General features: G+C 47.1%; 1 protein-coding gene across 2 annotated transcripts in view; it reads right to left on the bottom strand.

Annotated features, from left to right (window-relative positions):
• CNNM3 (cyclin and CBS domain divalent metal cation transport mediator 3) overlaps positions 1–9,587 on the bottom strand; it is a 38,633-nt gene extending 29,046 nt beyond the window's left edge. For both annotated transcript variants that reach the window (XM_063310981.1, XM_063310980.1), the window contains exon 1: positions 8,160–9,587. In XM_063310981.1, coding sequence (XP_063167051.1) covers positions 8,160–9,576 — 1,417 coding nt within the window. In that variant the 5' untranslated portion in view covers positions 9,577–9,587. The remainder of the gene's footprint in view (positions 1–8,159) is intronic.
• Between the last annotated feature and the right edge of the window lie 8,058 nt (positions 9,588–17,645).

Below are 17,645 nucleotides of genomic sequence, written 5' to 3'. Positions count from 1 at the left end.
ACTGCGCTGTCCCTACAATACAGCAGAAAACAGGCAAGCACTATGGGGATACCAGAAGAGCAGCCGTGTTACCCCTGTGATTCATTTCACGGAAGGGGGAACAGTGCTTAAACCCTCTCCCCCATCATGGCTAGCCTCAGCTTTCTTCTTGAAGGTCAGCTGAGCTAACAATAATTCATGACATGCTGCATGAGTTTGAAAATTGGTAGAATCCACACACCTCGGAGCCCAGGGGACCAGAAGCTAAGCAGGATTAGTTCTTGTTACCACTTGACTGGGCAATCCCTGGGCTTTGGGCTAGGCTGGGAAGACTGAAAACACTGTGGAAGAAGGCAGTGGCAAACACTGATGGGCTGTGCCAAGAAAGTTGCACAGATGGGTCTGCAGAATCAGCAGGGGTGTGTGTGTGGGGGGGGGGGGTGCACACACTTCCCCAAACTTTATACAGTTAAGTAGGCTACAATCATAACCAATGGTTGTGTTCACAAGTAATAATAACCCCGAGGTCAATCAGACTTCCATCTCACAAGGGAAGAAAGAATTTTTTGCTTAGTGTCTTTGGCTAGAAGAAAGCTTTTTATCAAACCTTGATAGCCCCGTGTGCGACTCTGTTTAGAGCTCCATGCAAAGTAGACCTGGCTTGTTTCACTGTGAGCATGCCAGGAACAGGGCTTAGGGCTTGTTCTTGGCTTCTGCACCTAGTCTGTTAAGATAGACGACCAAATTTCCAGTTCCGACAGAATGCCAAAGAAATCCTGGGCAGAGCCGTTAGCTCTGGTCCGCTACTCCTGCTGGCAGGAGAAAACTCATGGAGAACTGCAGCATTTTGCAACCCCCCATCATGGTTTGTTCCTGCAGAAGCTCGACTTCGGAGAATCCTGGCTTAGCCCGGCTTGTGAAAATGGCAAAGGCTCTGTTACACCCAAATGTATTCCTGGAGCCACTGCCTTAGGCAGGTCTGAATTTTTATTGATTTAAGGCTTTTCACTTCTTTAATCCCCAAAGCCAAGATATCGAAATCCAAAACAAACATTCCCTTCTTGCTAATATTTATCTGGTCCTTTGAAATTCAGGGTGAACCAGGAACACTTCAGACACCAGGAGACAGTTTCGAGGACGAGATGCTTCCCTTGGGCGTATCCTGGGAGAAAGCAAAAACAGGAACTGGGGGGAACGTTGGCCAAGGGGAGGATGGTATTTTGCGTCACCCCCTGGCTGAAATCAAAGGCGCCGCCCTCCCAGCTCCCACTCGGGCACCTGCTGGCTTTGTTGTTGCTGGAAAAAGACGAAGTTCAGTCACACCATCCCAGTTTCAACCAAAAAGCGGGGGCAGTCTAGAAATAGAAAATCTGGAGGGAGGTATGGGCGGGGGGCTGTGATGGGGTTCAGGAACACAAGAAGACTTGAGTTGAGTTGGAGAGAAAAAACCTTACTGAACTGAGAGCAGTTTCTGGAGATGAAGCCTCATTTCTATGCTCAACGAACAGAAAAGGCTTTATCTCGTAGGATAAGCAGTGATGGCCACTTTGCAACACTGGTTCCCTGGGTAGCTTACCAAGTATTTTATAATTACTTAAAAATTAGACGTTATTTATTGGTTAGTTTTATATTCTTTCATTCAGGAGCTGAAGGTAGCATAATTAGGGCTTCCTGTTTTTTTTTCCCCATAATGGCAGCCCGGTGAGGTAGGTTGGGTTGAAAGATAAGATCCCAAAGTCATCCAGGGTGCCTGTGGCTTGAACCTGGTCTCCCCTCTGCCAGTCCAGCATCTTAACCACTACAACACACTCTCCTTTAATAATTAAAAATATTTTTAAACACTGAAACACAGCAGTAATTTAGTTTCTCAACCTCAGCAGCTTGAAGATGTGTGGACTTCAACTCCCAGAATTCCCCAGCCAACATGGCTGGCTGAGGAATTCTGGGAGTTGAAGTCCACACATCTCCAAGTTGCCAGTCAATGGAGAGTAAAGCTATCAGGCAACCAGGCAGGAGAACTTCTCCAGAAGTTGGGTCTTCTCTCTTGCCCAAGAAATTCTCCTTTACATCATACCCGCATCAGCCTCTTTGGCTGAGAAACACTGATTTATAAACTAATATGCAGCTTATGCCAGGCTTTCTCCATCTGCTGCCTTCTAAGTGTATTAGATTACAATTCCCATCCCTCTCAGCTAGCAGCCTTTATCTGTGAGAGATGGATTTTGCAGTCCCACACACCAGGAATTTGCCAGACTGGGAAGGACTAGCTCACATACAATGGCTGTGCAATGGCTATGCTCATACAAGATGTTTTATTTCTTTAATTTAATTCATTCATTTGCTGGATTTGCACAATTATCCCCAAACAGGCTGTACTCATACAACATGCAAAGCCACGAGAACAAGGTTAGCAACGACAAAACTTAGCATTTTCTACCAACAGAGCTCCTAAGAGTCCTACGTGAATCCAGACCATGGCAACACCAATTTTGTTGGTTTAAAACATTAACTGATGAGACACGCAAGTGAATGCAAATGCAATGAAAAGATAATACATTTGGCGTTGGGAAAAATCTTCCAAATCATCTCCTTTGAAACGCAGAAGCTGACAATCCTGAGGGCGTACCAGGAGCTTGGAATTGTCCACATCCCACAACTTGTTTATTAGATTTATACCCTGCCTTTATTTTATACAACTCAATAGTACTCAATAGTATACATAATGCTCCCACCTTCTATTTTCCCCAAAACAACCCTGCGAGGTGGGTGGCCTGAGAGAAACTAATTGGCCCAAAGTCAGAATTTAAAAAATTAAATGAAAAAAAAAAAGATGTTGTCAGTCTCTAAAACTAAGAGAAAGAGGAAGGATCTGAAAGAAGGTGGCCTGATCTTGTGGAGCTGATAAATACATGCAGGAAAGTATAAATTTAATTATGAATATAAGGGCTACAATGTTGGCTGCAAGGTGGTTGTGGTTGCATATAAAATAGGCATCCATAACAGATGCACGTAGTGATAATGAAAGTACCAGGGAAGAGTTTGGGGAAAAATTGTGCAGCATCCTGAATCAATGTGATCCAGGAGAATTTTTTTCCCCCTGTGAAGTGACATAACTGAATGGATGGAAAAGATGAGAGAGTAGAGAAGAAGTGACGGGGCCATTTGGAGACCCCAGAAATGCATGAGAATGGGGATTGTTGAGTATCTGCTTTTAATAAGGTCTGCTTCTTTGAAATACCTACTGTAAACATTAAGTCTATTCATACATACACAAAGGAAAGGAATTATTATAAATCTAAAGCATGACTGGTTTGATGATTATAAGGAGGAGGATTAGTGAGAGACAGAAAAGCATGGAGGGATCCTGAATGTGGGACAGAAGATTTTTTTGATTGTGTCAAGATGGGTCTTAGCAAAAAAAAAAAAAAAGTTAACATAGAAGAAAAGGAAGGAAGACATATGACTGCAGGAAGAGAAGCCACAAGTCTTGTATGAAAAAGTATTAAAAGATACTGTCCCAATGCAATTAATTGAAAGAAGACATAAGAAAAGAGGATGTGGAGGCTACTTGGAACAGAATGAAAGCAAATGCTACAGAATGCCACAGAAGTGTCTGGAGTTACACTCATGGGAGGTATGAAAAAGGAGTGATGAAGTGAAAGAGGCTATGGATGTGAAAAAGATGTCTGTGAGAGGCAGACTGCTGCAAAAATTAGGATTAAGAAAGTTACTGAATAATATATATTAGAGAGAAAAAGATAGTTGCAAAGAAGGTATTTAAAAAGAGCAAGGAACTGTTAAGATGAAAAGAGATGGAAAATGCAGAGCAGTGTGGAAATAAAAAAATGTTATGTCTGCAGGTGTAGACGGTGTAACTGGTGAAAATATTTAAATATGGAAGTAGTTTCTTTCTAGAATGGCTGTGCGACTTGTTTAAAACGTGTGCGAAGGCTGCATCTGTGCCTGAATGGAAGAACGTTGTTACTTTTCTTGTATAAAAAGGGAACAGTAGCAAGAGTGAATACAAACACTGCAGAGGGATTTGTTTGCTAAATTGGCCTGAGAAGATACTTTGTACAATTCTGACTGAAAGAGTGTAAGATGTGAAAATAAGCAACATTTGGAAAGGGTAGCTTTAGACTGGGCTGGAAGTGTGAAGAGTAGATTTCTACTCTTCAGCAGGTCATTGAGAAATGTATGCATGTGAGAAAGAAAATCTGATTACATCTGTTGATTTAGAGAAAGTGTACGATAAAGTAGGGACGCGGCGGCGCTGCGGGTTAAACCGCTGAGCTGTCGATCGGAAGGTCGGCGGTTCGAAACCGCGTGGCGGGGTGAGCTCCCGTTGCTCGTCCCAGCTCCTGCACACCAAGCAGTTCGAAAACATGCAAATGTGAGTAGATTAATTGGTACCGCTTCGGCGGGAAGGTAACGGCGTTCCGAGTCGTCATGCTGGCCACATGACCCGGAAGTGTCTCCGGACAACGCCGGCTCCAAGGCTTAGAAACGGAGATGAGCACCGCCCCCTAGAGTCGGACACGACTGGACTTTACGTCAAGGGAAACCTTTACCTTTACTATACGATAAAGTAAACAACCTTGAACTATAGAATGTTTTAATGAAGGACTCAAAAGTTAATTACTGAATGGAGTAAGAGCAGTATACGATGGAGGTATGTATGTGAATAAATGGAATGCTTGGTGAGTAATTCAACAGTGAATGAAGAGTAAGACAAGGATGTGTCATATTCCCTAAGTTGTCTATGGATGGATGAAATGTTTGTGGTGTACCAGGAATGCTTGGGGTAGAGGCGTGATGGTTGGGAATACAAACACATACTTTTATACGCAGATGATACCACTTTGTCGGCTGAGAACCCAAATAATTTTGAACGAATGTTAGACTGCATAATACAAGGAGGACAATGGATCTGAAAATTTTAATAATTGTATTTGACGACAACAAAGTAAACTATTGCTGTACATAAATGGCAAAAAGCTAAAGTATATGATTTATGTATCTCGGTAGAATACTTACTAAAGATGGGGAAATGGACAGAGAAATGTTAAAGTGAGCTGACAGAGCGTGTGCTTCCACCCACTTTGTTATATGGAAGTGAGAGTGGGCGTGTCAGAAGAAACAAAAGGGTAATCTGAACACACCAGAAATAATGTACTTAGAAGTGTGGGTGGTAAAACAACAAGAGATAGGGTCAAGACTGAATAGCTGGTGAACTGAATACAAAAAAGAGTAAATCAAATATGGAATACAGAAGTGAGTAACCAGCATGAAAAAAGGAGTTTGAGGTGGTTTTATCAAAGACAGCAGATGAGTAAACATTGAATGGATGTATATGTATATATGAAGGAAGGTGTATATCAAAAGGAAGACCAAGAAAGTCATGGCTGGATGGAGATGGTAAGATCCTAAAAAAAGAAAGAGGGAGAGAAGTTTGAAGAACAATGGCAGTGCGTGAAGCGGTATTTGCATATGATGGAAGCAAGGATGATTTCTAAGGATGGAACAGTATGGGGAGGTATCATATATCATGCAGTGTAAACCAGATTTACAAATAATTGTATTTGAAAAAATTGCATGAACTTCCAAAGGTACTTCTTCAAGAATGAATGAGCAAGCAATGTATTACAGCCCAATATCAGATCACAGAAATTAAAACAACCAAATACAATCTGAGAAAACAGCAAAATCTACTTCTGTTGTGGGCCTGAATGTAGTAGAGCCTTAGGGTTGAGGCACCTTCTGCAAGAAAAAAAAATAGTACCCATATTTTACCCGGTTTCACCCTAAGAGGTGGTAAGATGAAAGACAGGTCTGATTCTGGGCATCCTCCACTTCGACCAGGAAACAGAAGAGAAGGTGGCTTGCTTCCACACCATGAACACAGCTTCACACTCCCTCAGGGGGGAAATCTGGATTTGGGTTTGCAAAGGGGAAACAGGCTCATCTATTACTGTTACAACTTAAACTGCAAAGAGTCCTGTGGCACCTTAAGGATCCACAAATATATGACAAAATAAAGGCAAATTTTGTAATCTGGATTCTGCCACTCTTGACGGCAGGTGGGGGGGTTTACATGATGGGCTGATGCTCTTGATAAACCCCCTCTATGAAGGAAACTGCTACATCAGAGCAAAGGGTACAAGGATATCTTTCTTCTTGACACAACAGTTTTCTGTGTGAAATCAGTTATTATGACGGGTATGGAAAAAACACATTCTATCAAATAGCCCTGACCTGCACAACTGTACCAGTCCAGAGGTGTTTATTTTTTGCAGGACTTAACCCACTATGTCCTAAGCCAGGCCGAGAGAAAGGATTCATAAGCCTTCTGGTTGAAAAAGTTGGCTTTATAGCCAGACTTTCTTTCTTTCCCCCCGTTTTTTGTGCCCACAGGAGTACTTTAAGCCACCAAACATTGTTTCCCACATACAGAAACATTTCCCTGGAAGAAAACGTATGTCAGCAGATGTATATTGTCACATACATCAATCACATCTGCACATATGTCTTGGGAAGATTTATTTATTTATTCTATTTCTATAGCTGCCCATCTCAACAAGTGACTCTGAGATGGGTCAAGATGCAAGTGGCCATGATATGAAGGAATATGTATGTAAAGCAATAAACTTCTTCCTTCTTGAAAGATCACACATGCCAACCTATGCAAGAAATGCCTATTGAGGAAGAAAATATGGAGCAATCTCCCGTTTTGTGCAACCTTCTCATCCTGGTGTCCTTTAGGAGTGTTCTCTTTAGCGGTGGTTCCTGGGGATTATGAAAGCTGAAGTCCAATCTGGGGGGAAATTGACTTAATAGTCTGAACTGCATGGCAAGCTGCTGGTCCCTGTGGGCCTTTTTACGATGCATTTTTGCTGAAGGTTTCCACAGTTCAAGAGCACACAGAGAGGTTAGAGAGTTCAAAAGCCAGCAATGTTCACAGATAATTAGCTGACCCAATAAAATTTATCATTTTACTCAGCCCTTGTAACAACTGATAAATCCTTAAAGCACCAAGATCAGAATTCACTCGTATTATAAGCTGTCTTTAAGTACATGGAATTATTTATTCATACGCTTCCTACTATGCATTCTGACCAGCTGTGGAGAGGGATTCTCTTCCCAACTTTTACTGACTGAATCTTCTACATCTAAAGAGGCACTGAATCACTGAGATGGTTTTGTCCCACATCAACTTCAAAACACCCAGATAATACTATTCTTGGACCATTCTAAATAGGATAAAAGAGTCTACTTTATGAGATGGGATGCTACACATAGTGGGGGACAGGGAAGAAGGAAGGCAATCTCAACATCAGGCCAGCATTTCTTGCTTCTTCCCCATTACCTCCCTGATGAAGAGCTCTAGAGAACCTCAAAATCTTGCATAGTCTTTTGTGCAACTTTGGTTTGTTTCAGAAAACCAAATGATTGCTTTTTTTTTAGAGGGGGACAAGGCAACAATAACTTTCATTACTTCAGGAGAAAGTTGCCTCAATTGCTTGTTTTCAAAACAAGGAGGGAGGAACCCAGTACCTGCTATGGATCTGCAGGCTGCCATAAAAAACAGAACTGTTCTCAAAACAGAAAATGTGAGCAGTTAGTGCTGAACTGGGACCAGAGAGATGTCAGTTCAAATCCCCACTGTCCTGAAGTCCATCGGGTGACATTGCATCAGACATTAATTCTAAGCATAACCCCACAGAGCTATTCTGAGGATGGAAGTATTGGCTAGGGGAGAGAATACCAGACAAGCCATTTTGAGCTCTTAGATGGAATATACACGTATGCAACAAATGCAGGTGGGAACAGCTTATGCAGGGCATGGCTGGATCTCACTGGATTCCAAATGGGGCAGCAGAAGTTCAACACTCGGTGAGCTGAGGAAAAGATCAGTAGCAATAAGCAAACTATTTAGGCAAGCTATCTTCCAGGGGTGTTTGTTCACCATCACTGATCATCTTGCTGGACAACCCTGGGTAAGCTTCTAAAGAAACTTTCAGAAGTGTCCAAAAACCAACCGTATAACCAACTGTTATACAGGCAGATGCTCACCAGGATTCAGGTAGGTATCATTCCCAAGGGTTTTTTTTTTAACCGGACAAGCAACAATCTACTCTATACACAGCAGATGAGGTGAAAATATAAAGATACGTGTTTACCTCTCTTGAACTCCTCCAGCACAGCATCCAGCTTGGTGTCATTGAAGACGAAGTGAAGCGGATGGTTGTAAAACTTGATGATGGTACTGAGAGGGGTGCAGTCATCAGGGTCCACCAAGGCCAAGTCCTTGACATAAAGCATGTCCACCAAGTTGGTGCGCTCATCCTCATACACCGGGATGCGGGTGTAGCCACTCTGCATGATCATGGACATGTTGTTGAAGTCCAGCACCGCACTGGCATTCAGCATGAAACACTCGTCCAGCGGGGTCAGCACGTCTTCCACAGTCTTGTTGCGCAGCGCACCCTTGCTGAATTCCTCCCGCACAAACTCATTGTAGGGGTCACTGTTCCGCACCATGTCCAGGATCTTCTCCCGCAGGAGGCAGGTGCTGGTGTCATGCCGCAAGGCCAGTTCCAGCACCCTGCTGAGGGGCAGCGAGATGGGGAACGTCAGCAGCATGAAGAACTGGGTGAGCCAGAGCCCGCGCGGGGCCAGCCAGAGCCCCCACCGGGAACTGACGGTGAAGGGCAGCACCTCAGCCAGCAGGAAGGCCAAGGCGGCGACGCCCAGGATGGCCGGGGCCAGCGCCCCCACGGCCCGGTAGAAAAGCACGGCCAGGGCGGCGTGGGCCAGGGCGCTCAACAGCAGCAGGGAACACAGGACGAACGTCCCCCGCTGCCGGACCGGCTCCAGCGCCTTGGAGGCACCCCGCTCAGCCTCGGAGCCGCAGTCCCGCAGCACGTACAGCTCCGCCGGGTCCAGCCACAGGGTGCTGAGCTGCAGAGTGCGGAGCAGGGCCAGGAGGGCCAGCAGCACAGCCACCAGGGTGCCCAGCAGCCAGGGGGGCAGCGGCGGGGGCCACACCTCCGCAGCCACCTTGCCGCCCCCGCCTTCGTCCTCCATCACCAGGATGGCGTCGCCAGGGGCGGCGGGGGCCCACTGGCGCCCGGGGCCCGCCAGGCTGCAGAGACGGAACTGGCCACGGGGGCCCGCGGGGGCCACCCTCACGGTCACCAGCACCGCGTGCTCGCCAGCGGGCAGGACGTCGTGGGCCAGGACCTCCGGGGCGCCCGAGGGCGAGGGCGTGGAGGAGGGGCCCCCGCACGGGGCCCCCGCCGGCACGAAGGCCGCCCAGGGCCAGCTGCGGTTGTGCAGGCCGGTGCCGTAGAGGCGCAGGCGGAAGGTGGCCCCCGGGAGGGCCCGGACGAGTCCCCCCGTGGCCGAGGCGCCGTCCTCCAGGCGGAAGCCAAGCACGTTGGGGCACGGGGGGCAGGGCCCCGGGGGGCCCCCGGCATCCGGGGGGCCCGTGCCGGCGGACGCCTCGCCTCGCGCCGCGGCCCCGCCGGGCCACATGGCGGCGGCCGCTGCAGCCCAGCCGCAGAGGAGTGCCGGCCAGCTGCCCCTGCCCACCATGGCCTGAGGCAGCGGAGCAGCGGAGCCGCGGCGGCAGCAGCAGCAGCAGCGGCAGCAGCAGCAGCAGCCCGGGAAGCTCCGAGGGGGAGTGGACGGGCCAGGGAAGGTCAGCTGACTCCCCTCCTGGCGCCGCCGAACCTGCCTGCGGCGCCCGGGCCAATGCCGGGGCTCGGCCGCCGCAGCCCAGCCAATCGGCGCGGCCGGGGGCGTGGCCGGGGCGGCGGGAGGACGGAGCTCAAGTTCGGTGGCACCGCGTTATAAACAAGGCAGAGGGGTTGGGGGGAGGACGGGGCCGCGCTTTAAAGGGGCCGCGGCCTCCCATTGTCCGCACGGCGGGGCGGCTGAGGACGCCGGGGGGAGGGGAAACGCCCGTGAGGACCAGTCTAAGGGATGGGAATTGGCCGTCGTCCCCCTTCCCCGTTCAAATCATGCCCGTGCAAAACTGGGGGAAACCCAATGCTTATTTGCAACAAGATTTAGTCGAGAACCAGGCGCAGGGGGATGCGCTGCCCTGTCAGCGTGCATCGAAAGGAGACCAGCCAGTCCCCCATTGCATTTCACCCCTACGTTGGGACTGCCGCTCCGCTAGTTCTCAGCCAGGCTGGCCTTTGGCTGTGCACGATGGGAATTGGGGTGCAGCGCGGCTGGAGAGCCCCAGCTGAACGGAGTTGATGCTAGACTTTTATTAGGTCAAAGTCTGCTTTGGAGTGCATGGGTGTTTGCTCTAAAGCAGTGTTTCTCAACCGTGGCCCCTTTAAGAGGTGTGGACTTCAACTCCCAGAATTCCCGGGCCAGCCATGGTGAGGTTTATGCTGCCTGGGGAATTCTGGGAGTTGAAGTCCACACCTCTTAAAGGGGCCAAGGTTGGGGGCAGCTTTTTCTCTCCCAAATTGCCTTAGCCAGCATGGCTGTTTGCTGAGAATTGTGGGAGTTGAAGTCCACACATCTGGAGGGCCATCAGGTTGGGGAAGGCTGCTGTAAACTTGGTTATGCATTGCAGTAAAGCCAGCTTAAGTATGCTTTCTGAGAAGTGGCTCCATATTTTGACCTTGAGCCATTTTGAACCTTTACAAACCACCCTTGGCTGGTTTCAGAAAACACTCTTTGAGATGCAAATACATAAACTACATTTTGATCTTGTGCTTTGTGTCAGCAAAACCCCCAAGTTAACAAACTGCACTGAACCATGGTCTGTTTATCATAAACCTCAGTTCGCTGAGATCACACAACATACTAAGCCCAAACAAACCACGCTTAGGCTGAATTGTATGAACCACAAACTCTGACTACAGAATTAGCACAATAAGAACAAGGGGCTGAGAATGGTCTAAAATCCTCACTTTCTGCAGACCCCAGCTAAACTTTTGAGCTGGGTGTCAGTTTTCTTGCACGCTCCAAGGTCTCTGCCATTTTTATACAGCACTTTAACCTGCAATGTGGTTTGATGGTTTTCATGTAATGGGCAAATTCAGCGGGCTTAATGTGTTATATAACCCCAGGCAATTGTACTTTACTCAGTAAACCACTCTTTAGCAAGTCATGGCTTGGTGTGGGGTGTGAACTTGGCTTTTGTCTTCTTTTGAATCCAATGACAACCCTCCCAGTTTCCTTTAAGCCTTTTTTCTCCCTTTTCCCAAAAACTAAATCTCCAGACATGGAATAAACTCCAGTGGAAGACAAATTCTTCCCACCATTTCTTATTTCCTCCCTCCTTATTCTCCTTATCGCCCCTAGAAGCAAGGGCATATTTTTTGTGCAAAGCATTATCCAATCCAATAGCATATCAGTAATATCATTAATTAGGCTGGATATTTAAACAATAAGGAAAGTATTGTGCCTAAAGCTTGGTTATCACCCTATGCCTTGCCTACTTGAGTCAATCAGCTTTTCCAGGACTGTGCCTTAAAATTTAAAGCAACCCTTCTAAACCATGTCCCTGTCCCCACCTTGCTACCCTGCCCCACTTTACAAAACCCTGGAAAAGGAACACAAATGCAGATATACCTTTATGGATAATGCATGTATTTGCTGTGGCGTGGCTCCCTGGTACAAAAGAGAAAGGTTGAAATTTAAATCAAGGAAGTGAACATTGACTGAAGAAACAGGTTGGTTGTGAGTAATAACAATATCAAGGTTGAAAGGAGGAGCTATTTTCTCCTTCATTGGGTCTGCTCCAGGAAGCAAGAGATACAGTTTTGCTAGAAGTGGTTTGCAAGGTCTTTTTTTTTTCATTCCCAGGGAATACAAATAGGAAAAAAAAATCAAAATAAGAGAATCAACAGAAGTAGCTCTATTCTCAGATTCAGAGGTGCTGAATTTGAGACCCACATAGCTCCCCAAAACCTAGGATGTGCTCCTCTCCCCCCCCCAGGATCCTTTCAAAAGTTTGCCACTGCATTGAACTGATTCAGTGGTAATGACATTTGCGTTACAATTGATTTAGGTTTTGTCCTGGCCCTGCACAACTCTGAAGCGTGTCTAAAACAGCTGTGACTCCCAGTTTGATGCCTCTGGCAGTTCAGAATGCAGCTGAGGATTTAGTTCTTGATTTATATTTCAACTGATATGGCCACCCCTCTCAAATTCATGACTCTGGGCTGCTAACAGCAGTTAGAAACGCCACATACAGTAACTGTCCTAACAACCAGGAAACACACTGAGACAATGAACTGGTCTCTAATATTTATTGCTAGTACTTAACAGGAATCCTAACAAACTGAAGAAGCGTGGGAAAAACCCAGACATATAAACCCCAAAGGTTAAGGCGGTCCTGATCTGTGTCTCTTTGAATGGCTGAACAATTCATCAGTGCTACGCATGCGCTTGACAGTCTGGATGGGAGCCCCCTGATCGCCATCCTTGCTCATGACAGTAACAGTGAAAATAGCTACATACACAATTGGCAACCAAGGTAAAAACCAAACAATGAACAGACAAATGAGCATAACCATTGCACAGTCTTGATATAGCAGAGCCGCAACTGGGGGGGGGGGGAGCAGGGCATGTGTCCCAGGCGCCGTGCTGGGGGGGCGCCAAAAGGTGTGCAGAATCCATGTTTGCCCCGGGTGACACAGACCCTAGTTGTGGGCCTGTGATATAGTAATGAACTTCTACTCAGTTAAAATCAATAATAGCTGTTGAAAGATCAGAGGTGTCCAACAGAAGAGAATCTCTGTAGCTCAGGGTTGAACTGTGGAGTCCTTGGTGCTCTCTGGGCTTGGTTGCTTGCTTGTAGATGTTTCATTACCCGACTAGGTAACATCACCAGTGCCTTGTATATATACTTGCAAGCTACTGAATATAAACAAACAGCAAACCCCACTCCCTCTACCACTGAAGATGTTACCTAGTCGGGTAATGAAACGTCTACAAGCAAATAACCAAGCTCAGAGAGCACCACAGATCGAGGTGTCCTGGTGGCCACATGGATTTCATAGAAAAGATTTGTATTTTTAGCTGGGCACTTGCAAGTAGGATATGAAACACTTCCTCAGTTAATTGCCCCAGCATGACGTTATCTCTAATGCTTGAACTTTCCTTGAACTGTTGCATCCGTTCTACCTGGAAATCCCAAAGCTCCTTCAGATCTTCCACATGTATGGGATGCATTCTATCTCTGGGCTATATCCACTCTCTTAGGGAGCACCGGAGGCTATGCTGTGTTATTTTGGACGGCTTTCCTAATTGCAACTCAGTCATGGAGAACGCTGTCTGATACCAAATTAGCTAAGCGCAGTGTTATTGAAGCTGGGCGCTTTTGCATAACATGCTAAGGGTACAGTTCTTCTCCTGGAAGTAGTTCCTTTACTTTTTAGAAGAATTTTATAGTGTTGTATTCATGGCTTTTTTTTTTTTTTTTGGAATGCAGATCTCTGTAACAAAACTCTGTAACTCTCTGCACCCGTGTAAAGTAAGGATGAGGGATTATAAATTTGCACTTAAACAACCTCTGGAATTCCCAAGTTTTCTATTCTGTACTTACCTGGTGGATCCTAGAACAAATCAACCCAGAGTTCTCACTCGAGGCACAAGACATATTATTCAAAGACTCTGGAGAAGGCTCTGATGCTGGGCAAAGGTGGAAGGAAAGAGAAGAAGAGGATGACCAGCAGCAAGGGGGGTGGACTCAGTCACAGTGGCAATGGGGGTGCAATTGGATGAGCTGAAGGACCAGGTTGGGGACAGATGGTCATGGAGAAAATGTATCTCCAGTATGTGGTTGCTAAGAGTTGACCCCTAACTGATAGCACATAATCAATCAACATGAAGACCTCACTCAAGACACAAATGACCAGGTCCCAATTCATAGAATCATAGAGTTGGAAGGTACCTAAGAGGTCATCAAGTCCAGCCCCCTGCACTTCGGGCACATAATGCAAAGATCTACAGTATCTCTCTGGAGAAGGCTCTGATGCTGGGAAAGGTGGAAGGAAGGAGAAGGTGAGGACAACCAGCAGGAAGGGGATGGGCTAAGTTACAACAGCAGCGGGTGCACCATTGGAAGACCCAAAGCTGCTAAGAGTCAACATCAATTTGACAGCACATAGTCAACCTTTACCTAAGGATATTGCATCACTGAGCAGAAATCAGGCTGTGGTCTGCTTTGCAGTGGTTGGATGTGCATCACTTCCAATGTTTTCCAGAAACGAACATCAAAATCAATCAATCATTAAGAAGTCTACCTGGGCCTACTCAGAACCAATCAGTGGAGAAAAATCGAAGCTAACATCCCCTTGATATTTTTATTTCACTCTTCCCACACGTGCAGGGATGAAGATGGAACCCAGATCAAGTGAATCACCTCATATTACTGCTTTTCTTGCCAAACGGTTCTATTTCCTGGAGGCCAAAAAAGGTGTGGTGGGGTGTTACCCATAGGCTAACCCCTCTCCCTTTGCACAATGCTGTGGTTAAAGTTAAGAGTACTATTTTGTTTCTGTATCCAACCCTGGATTATAATATATACACTTTTATAAAACACTTATAGCTCCTGCCCTTGTTGTCTGCACCAAATGCTATTGTTGTTTGCCCACCAATCTCTCTGCTCTGCTTCCAGCTGTTGCTCAAGAGAAACTGAGATCTGGGTGCTGGCCATAAACTGCAGATGGAAGCCAATTTGCCAAGGCTGTTAATTTACCGTTATCAAGTTACCTTTGACTTTAATCGGCGGCAAAGTGGGCACTTTCAGCAACAGGAGAAAGATAAATCTGCCATGGATAAAGCAGGCATTCAGTGAGCACACCTGGGAGCACCACCCCAGGTAGAAAAAGTCAGTGATAGTCAGAAGCCATGCAAAGTGTTTATTGGTGTGAGTTGAAGAAGGAATTTTTCCAGCACAGAATTGTGCTCTGGGGTTGCCTTTTGAAAAACATGGCAGTCCTGAGAAATTTGCAATGATTGGTTGAGGTCAGGTGAACCCAGGCACTGCCTTTTTGGACCTTTCGATCAGCCTAAGAAAATAGTGTCCTGGGTGGGCTGCCTTCAAACCACACACTAATCCATTGATTACTCCATTAACCCCATTGCCTGCATTTGCACAATGTACTGAAACCATAAATCCATAAAAACGGCACTCCCCGTGGTTCACAGAGGAGCTGAGGGTTTTGAAGAGGCGTAAGAGATGCCTAGAGTGCCACTGGAGGAAGACAAAAACCGAACCCGACCAAACACAAGCTAGAGCCGCGATTAAGGCCTACCTTGTGGTGGTAAGAGCGGCAAAGCTCCAGTACTTCTCCGCTTTATTGCGTCCGCAGAATGCTGCCCGGCAGCCCTGTTTAAGATTACCCGATCCCTTTTAGGGAAAGGGGAGTCAGAAATCCATCTACAGGGCCGTGCAGAGGAATTTTCAGGGCACCTGCAGGATAAAATCGCTCGGATCCGGACTGAGTTGGACTCCAAGCATGAGACAGAGTTGGAGGAGATACCCAGGGAATGTACTTACCAGGTTATTTGGGACCAGTTTGATCCTGTTGAACCCAAGGAAGTGGACAGGATCCTCCAGACTGCAAATGCCACCACTTGCCAATTAGACCCATGCCCCTCCTGGCTGGTGAAAGCAGCTTGGGAGGTGACATGTGGCTGGGTCCAGGTGATAATAAATACATCCTTGAGAGAGGGGGTGTTCCCAGCAGCCTTTAAGGAAGCGCTGGTGCACCCCCTCCTCAAGAAACCATCGTTGGACTCTACTATACTGGACAATTTTCGCCCAGTCTCCCACCTCCCCTTTTTGGGGAAGGTGGTTGAGAAAGTGGTGGCTTTGCAGCTCCAGAGGATTCTGGAGGAAATGGATCTAGACCCCTTTCAGTCAGGTTTCATGCCCAATTATGGGACGGAAACGGCATTGGTCACACTTATGGATGACCTCTGGCGGGAGCGGGATGGAGGCAGTGCATCCATTCTTGCTCTTCTTGACCTCTCAGTAGCTTTTGATATCATCAACCATGGTATCCTTCTGGACCGACTTAGGGAGTTGGGGGTGGGCGGCATGTTCTGCGCTGGTTCACCTCCTTCCTTCAGGGTCGGTCCCAGTCGGTGTTGATAGGGAGCGAGAGATCTGGCCTGCAGCCCCTACTTTGTGGGGTGCCGCAGGGTTCGGTACTCTCTCCGCTCCTTTTTAACATCTACATGAAACCACTGGGTGAGATCATCTGTCACTACGGGGTGAGGTATTATCAATATGCAGATGATACCTAATTATACATCTCCATCTTGGGTGAAGTGATGCCGTGACCACCCTTTCTGAGTGCCTGGGGGCTGTGGGGGCCTGGATGGGGGACAACAGGCTGCGGCTGAACCCAGGGAAGACAGAGTGGCTGTGGATTAATGGCTCCTTGATTTCTGCGAAATTGCCATCTTTAGTTCTGGATGGGGTTGCACTGCCCCAGACAGACCCGGTGCATAACTTGGGGGTCCTCCTGGACTCACAACTCCTGCTCGAAGAGCAGGTGGCAGTCGTGGCCAGAAGGGCCTTTGCACAACTTTGTGTTGTGTGTGTTATGCCCCTTCCTGGAGCGAGAGGCCCTGCGAACGGTCACTCATGCCCTGGTTATCTCCCATATAGACTACTGCAATGCGCTCTACATGGGGCTACCCTTGAAGAGTATCCGGAAGCTACAGCTGGTGCAAAATGCAGCTGTGCGTGCGATCTTGGGTTTCCCAAGATCAGCACGTCACCCTGTTGCTCCGCGAGCTGCATTGATTTCCAGTATGCTTCCGGGTCCAATTCAAGGTGTTGGTTATCACCTTTAAAGCCCTACATGGCACAGGGTCAGGTTACCTAAGGGACTGTCTCCTCCCCATCACATCAACCCGTCCCACCTGGTTGTGCAGAGGGGGCATGCTATGGACCCCGTCTGCAAGAGAATTCCATCTGGCGGGGTCCTGGAGGCGGGCCTTCTCTGCAACAGCCCCTGTTCTTTGGAATATCCTTGCCCCGGAAGTGAGACTGGCTTCCTCTCTCCTGGACTTTAGGAAACAGCTAAAGACCTGGTTCTGTAATTATGCCTGGGGCGGGAGAGAGAGTAGCCATTCCTGGGGATGGTTAGTTTCTTAGAAGGACCCTGCTCTGCTTGCAAATCACAGAGAACTTCCAGCCATCGGGGTTTTTATCATATTTATTTTATTGTGTATTATAGTGTTTTACAGTTTTATATTTTTATTCATGTTTTATTGTAAACCGCCCAGAGTCCCTTTTGAGAGATGGGCGTTGATAAATTTGATTAATACATAAACAAACGAACAAACCAGATTGGCTGAGCGCACTGAGTCACAAATGGCCCAATTGCCTTTTTGCCTGGGGAAGCCAAGCCAGATTTCAGCCCCTTCGCTTTTTCTCTAATGCAGAAGACTTCGGTACCCCCTTAGAAACCAGGAGCCTCCATCACCCTCTGCTTTCCCTGAGCAATTTTAGCACAAGCTATGTTCAGACCAATGTTTCTCAACCCTGGCTTATGTATGTAAATGTAGCTTATGTATTTGCATCTCAAAGAGTTTTTTCTGAAATCAGCCAAGGGTGGTTTGTAAAGGTTCAAAATGGCTCAAGGTCGAAATATGGCACCACTTCTCAGAAA

The sequence above is a fragment of the Candoia aspera genome, chromosome 9 (genome assembly GCF_035149785.1).
Source record: "Candoia aspera isolate rCanAsp1 chromosome 9, rCanAsp1.hap2, whole genome shotgun sequence".
Taxonomy (NCBI): domain Eukaryota; kingdom Metazoa; phylum Chordata; class Lepidosauria; order Squamata; family Boidae; genus Candoia; species Candoia aspera.
This window is presented reverse-complemented; position numbering and strand designations above follow the sequence as displayed.